This window comes from Condylura cristata, unplaced genomic scaffold (assembly GCF_000260355.1).
Source record: "Condylura cristata isolate star-nosed mole 26May11 unplaced genomic scaffold, ConCri1.0 scaffold00042, whole genome shotgun sequence".
In the NCBI taxonomy this organism is placed as follows: domain Eukaryota; kingdom Metazoa; phylum Chordata; class Mammalia; order Eulipotyphla; family Talpidae; genus Condylura; species Condylura cristata.
The window spans coordinates 4694955-4700700 of NW_004567143.1; the positions used below are offsets into that span (position 1 = coordinate 4694955).

General features: G+C 68.2%; 1 protein-coding gene across 1 annotated transcript in view; it reads right to left on the reverse strand.

The window, feature by feature from the left end:
• The window catches only part of LOC105854488, a 22107-nt gene extending 16443 nt beyond the window's left edge, over nt 1-5664 (reverse strand). Inside the window, exons 1-4 of the mRNA XM_012733868.1 lie at nt 5625-5664; nt 5108-5277; nt 4671-4742; nt 736-1041 (exon numbers count right to left, since the gene is read on the reverse strand). Of these exons, the coding sequence (XP_012589322.1) occupies nt 736-1041; nt 4671-4742; nt 5108-5277; nt 5625-5664 (588 nt within the window). The remainder of the gene's footprint in view (nt 1-735; nt 1042-4670; nt 4743-5107; nt 5278-5624) is intronic.
• Between the last annotated feature and the right edge of the window lie 82 nt (nt 5665-5746).

Sequence of the window (5746 nt, forward strand, 5' to 3'; positions counted from 1 at the left end):
GCCCGCCTGGGCCCGCCCGCATGCCCGGTCTGGCCGGAACGGGCTGCCTCCCGTCCGGCACCCCAGCCAGGTGCTTGGCATTTCCTGCGCGGGCTGGAGAGCGCCCCCCAAACTCGTGACCTCCCAGGCACCTCAGAACATGACCTTATTTGGAGGTAGCTTAGCCGCAGATGTGACTGGTCAAGTCAGCGTGAGGTCGCACCGGAGGACGCCGGCCGGTCCAAACCGAGTCGTCCTCAGAGGAGAAACTCGCGGGCGCACGCGGGGGGGTGGGGTGGGGGGTGGGGGCGGCCGGGGCAGGGGGGCAGGACGCCTGGGCCCCGTGCCAGCAGCACAGCAGAGACATCTGGGACGCCCGCGCTTCGGCGGAAACGCCGCGCTGGTCCAGGTCTCGGGGCAGGCGGCGCAGTCCGGCCCTCAGGCCCAGGCTGCCGGGGCCTGCGTGAAGCCGAGACCCCTGGGAAACAGGCCCAAGACCCCAAGGCCGAGCCCCGGGCGGGGCCGGCGGGACTGAGCCAGGCCTGGGCCCTCCGGCCCTGCACACGGGCCAGACCTCGGCGCCACAGCTCTGTCCTCCGGCCAGTGCAGGCTGGGCTGTCTGCGGGAACCCCTGGCCCCCCTCTTGGGGTGCAAGTGCCGGGGAGACTCGTCCTCGGAGAACAGACCCAGAGCGCGCGCAGCGCCGGGCCCTGGCCGCGGCCCCGCGGAGGCTGACCGAGCCACGCCCGCACCCACCTGAGGCGAGAGCGTCAGTGTCTTACTTTTTCTGGAGCGGGAGAAGAACCGGAGGCCCCCGGGCGAGGTAGACGGGTTGGAGCCGGGCGAGGAGTCCTTGCAGGAGGAGCGGAAGATGCCGCTGAAGCTCATGCGTCGCGGGGAGCGCGGCGGCGACTCCTGGTAGGAGAACGGGGACACGGTCTTGGGCGAGCCCGGGCTGGTCCTGGGCCGCACGGGCGCAGACACCGGGCTGGAGGGGCGGTGCTGCGGGCCTCTGGAGAAGAGCCCCTTGGAGGGGCTGCCCGAGCTGAAGGCACTGTCCACCTGCGGAGACAGGGCAGGGGTCACTCGGAGCCGCATGCCGCCTGGCCCGTCCGGCTGTCGCTGCCCCCGTCTCTCCTGGGAAATGACCTGGGCGCCTCTCCGACGGCGGCAGCCCCCGGCGGCCTGGGCGGGCGCCCCGGCCCAGTCCGGTCGGGACTGGCTGGGCAGGAGGGTGGGAAGGCCAGCGAGGAGCTCTCCCGTTTACCCTGCGGGGGTCGGTCTCTGGCCTTCACCCCGAGACCTCACCGTCCCATCGCGGCCTGCGCCCCTGGAGGAGCACGCCAGTGCCTGTCCCTGAGGCCCGCAGGGCGCCGGCCAGGGCGGCCTTTCCTGCACCCGCCCTGAGTCTCCGCCGCCTGGCTGGGCCCTTGAGGCCGGGGCTGCCTGAGGGACCTGGAGGCATCTTCACCTCGTTCTCTGGCTTTCCACGCTCTGATTTCACACGCTGGCAAATTCCATGAGACAAGGTGAAAATAACCGAAGGGTACAGGGGAGCGACCGAAAGGCGCCCCGGGGCCGCCTCCAGTGCGCCTCAGATGTCTCTGCGCTCAAGCATTCTGCACTTTGTTTCATTATTTATTCATGTCCGCGATGTCCTTTTGGAGGTTCTGGTGTATTGCACCCCTCTTTAAAATAATAGTTTACTTTCACATCACTCTGTGCCCTTTCCCACCCCAGCTGCAGTCCCCGGGGGCTCCCCGTCACATCACCCTGTGCGTCAGCACAGTCCCGTGCATTCGCCCCCCCCACTATTTTTGACCCCACCCCCACTCCACCCCGTAAAATGCCTCTGGCCTATGGCTGTTCATTATTCTTGTTATTTTCTCCCCTGGTCCTTTATGCTCTGAGTGAAGCCATCGGTAGCTTTCCTTTTCTTCCTGGCTTATCTCACTCATCGTGATCCCTTCCAGCTCCCTCCATGTGGCTGCCAAAGGCACGAGTTTGTCTTTTTGATCGCTGAGTAATATTCCACTGTGTCTATGTCCACATCTTTTCAACCCAGTCATCCGCTTGGGGCATTTGGGCTGTCTCCAGGTCTTTCCAACTGTGAATAAAGCAGCAGTGAACATGGGGTGCAGGCGTCTTTGAGTCAGTGTTTTATGTCTTTCAGGTAGATGCTAGGAGTGGGGTGGCTGGATCCGATGTCCGCCTCCTTTTTAATGGCAAATGGTCTTATAATCAATTCATCATATGGCAAAATTGCTTCCCACAGACATGTTTTTGGTAAAACTGTAATAGCTAGAAACAGACTTTCCCGCTCCGCCTTCAGAGTGACAGGCCGTGACAGAGGTCAGGACGGAAGGTGGCGCCGCAGAGGCTGCTGTGTGGGCGACTTTTTAGAAAAGATTTATTTTACTTATCTATGCACTCAGGAACTGGGGTGGAGGTCAGAAGTGCGGGGGTGAGAGGACTCCCCAGAGCAGAACAGGGGGGCCACCGAAATCCCTGCTGAGGGGGCAGCGGGGAGACAGGAGAGGTCCTGGGGTCACCCCCTGGCCGGGGATCGAACTCGTGTGTGGCAACTTGATCGTGCTGACTTGGACCCCTGCGCCACCAGGGAGGTCCCTGCATGGGCGACTGCAGACTGGGCCGACACGGCGGTGCTGGGGCCCCCGGCGGTCAGGAGCTGGCGACAGCCTGAGGGTCCGCTTGCCCCCGTGGGCCTGGGCTGCTCACCCGTGAAGTGGGGAGGGGGCCTCGACCTGTCTGAGCGGACGGGGCACCTGTCCCTCCGGGGCGGTCCCGCAGGGGTTAAGCTGCTACCCTTCCCGCCGAGCTCGCCGCAGAGGAGCCGAGAACCTGCAGCCACCCCGGCCCACCCTGAAGCAGGGGGTCCACAGGGACCCCCTCGTGGCACAAGGGCAAGGCCTTTGTGGGGTCTTCTGCGGGCCGCGGCCCTGGCAGATCCAGGCGTGCTGGCGGGAGGGTGGCACCTCCTCGGAGGCACGGCCTGCTGCCCGCAGGGAGCCCGGCACTCCCCCGCCACCAGAGGGCGCTCTGGGCTGGGGCTGGGGCTCCTTCAAGGATGCCGGGTCCAGGGGAGAGCCGCTCCTGGGGGGTGGGGGCCAGGCTGGCATCCCGCTGCTGTCAAGAGCATCCACAAAGGGGGTGCATATGCGTTACACGGTACCCCAGGGCATTTGCACAAGTCCAGGAGGGCAGTCCCCGGGTCATGGGCCTGGGGCGGTGCGGACGTGGCTAAATATAAGTAGGAGATGGCGACGTGGTCCTGCCTGCGGTCACAGGTTCACAGCTGCCTGCTGGCCTGCATGGATTGGTTCTCCGCCCCGCTGCCCATCCCCCCCAGGGGCAGCCCCTCCCGCCAGCGGCCTCAGAAGGGGCCAGAGGCGGCAGCATCCAAGCCGCGCTCCTTCACGCTGCAGACAGAGGCGGGGTGTGGCAGAGGGAAGGGGCAGCGTGGAGCATTCGGGTGGCAGCGGCCTAACTGCTGTCCACAGGGCCGGCCTCACGCCAGTCGGATGCGGGCTCCTGCCGGGGAAGGGACAGCAGGGACAGCTCAGGTGCCCGCAGGGGCTGGGCGGTGGGGACGGGGCGGCCAGGAGAGGGCCACGTCGCCCACGCGCTGCCCAGCCCTGGCTCCGTGGCCGGCGGACACCGCAAGCAGGGAACCATAGGCGCCTCCGTCCGGGCCTCGCGCCCCTCCTGCGGCGTCTGTGGCTGTGTCCAGTCTCTGAAACCACCCACGGCCTCCTGAGTCCAGGTGTCCACCCAGCGGGTCACCGGGCGGGTGAGGCCACCCTCCCAGTCGGCACGGCCCGTGCGCGAGGCTCTGTGGAGACGCCGGGCAGCGAGCCCTTGGCCCTTCCCTGCTCAGAGAAGATCCTGAGGCGGAGACCTGACGGCCCGGGGCCTCAGGCAGCCACAATTCCTGCTCTTGACCGGGGAGAGGCCCAGGGGGGACACGGCCGGCCCCGGGCTACCTGGATGGGGCGAGGCCTGGGGACGCCCCGAGTGCTTGCAGGCGGTGCCGGGGCCACTGCTGTGCGCAGGGAGCCAGTGTCCCACGGGCCCAAAGCGGGTGTCCAGCTCCACGCGCTCGATCCAGAGCGCTCCAGCACAGACTGGCCTCGCGCTGGGGGTCTGGCAGCGGCCAGCGGAGCGGGCCTGGCTCTGCGCCTCCCCGGCGCTGCCCTGCCCCTGCCGAGGCACCGAGGCCAGTCCCCCGCGGGGGTCAAGGGAACTTGCCCACCCCACCCCGCCCCTCCATGTCGTGGGCTGTGTGGCCCCCCTTTCTTAGCAGTCACCCCACTCTGCAGAGAGGGGTGAACTCCACAGCGGGCCCAGAGCGGCCAATGCCCACTGAGGCCATGGCCCCCGGCGGAGGCAACGTGGACATGGAGGAAGTGCAGGAGGGAGGGGGAGGGGAGGTAGGGAGGGGGCGCAGGGGGAGGCCTGTGAGAGCCGGGGCACCAGCTGTTCCTGTCGTGCCCACCTCAGGGCCGCCAGCGGGGGGAGGGAGCAGAAAGGCTGCGCCCCAGGCCTCTGCCAGGAGCCCCCGGCCAGCCAGTGCGGGGTGCTCCGGGCGCCCTGGAGCCGGGCCCAAGGGGGGCAGGGCCCTGGGGGCAGCACAGAGCGGAGGCCTGGTCCCTGCAGAGGTGCGGCCTTACCTTCCGGGAGGAATGCTTTTCCGAAGCGTCCAGGTCTCCGTCCAGGAGCGGCATGGCGAAGGAGCTCAGGTCCTAGGAGGACAGAGAGCATCACCTGTCTGCCCCGGGGCAGGTGCCTCGGGGCCACGCCCCCTACCCCGCCTGCCCCCCAGGAGCAGCCGCCCAGGGGCAGGAGGGCCACGCCCCCCACCCCGCCTGCCCCCCAGCGGGCAGGAGGGCGCTGCGGAGGCCGGGAGGCCGGCTCGTCTGGGCCTCATCTTGGAGGGGAAGCCAGAGGGGCCCGGGTCTGCGTCCTCCAGTGGAGAGCGGCGGTCACCCGGGGCGTCTCGGCGCTGCTGGGGCAAAGCCATCAGCGAGGTAGAAGACGGCAGGGCTGGGGCCCTGCAGACACCCGTCCCTGCTCGACACCGTCCTTCCCACCTGGACAGAGGCCTCACCTGGGCAGCCCCCGCCCGGAGGACCCGCGTCCCCAACGAGGTAAGAATACGCGACGTAAACTTCCCCCTCAGCCGTTTCCGGTGGGCTCTCGGGCGGATCTCGCGCTCGGGGACGCCTCCATCCCTGGCTCGAGGAGTCTCGAGTCTCGCAAAACTGACATTCTCGCCCCCTGCGGCAGGCCCCGCCCACCAGCACCGGCCCCGCCCCTGCGGCAGGCCCCGCCCCTGGCCCCGCCCACCCGCGCCCGGCCCCGCCCACTGCTCTGGCTCTCCGAGGCGCTACAGTATGGGGGTCCTCCCAGGACACCAGCTGTGCCGCCCTCAAGGCCACCGGGTCACGACCCCTCCTCTGAGGCCGGAGCTCTCCAGCACACGGAGGGCCACACTGTCCGCTCGTTGGTGGGCGGGCACTGGGCAGCGTCCACCTTTTGTGCACTGTGAACGTGGGTGCTGTGGGGGTGCTGGTTCTCTCCCCACCCCAAAGTTCCTAGGCTGTAGCCCTGACCCCAGGCCTCACTGGAGGGGGGTAGGGCCAGTGGGGACCGCGGGATGCCCATCTGGTAGGACCAACATCCTGGCGAGGGAGCAGGAGGGGAACGGGCAGGCAGGCGAAGTGGGGCGAGGGGCTCGCACCCCAGG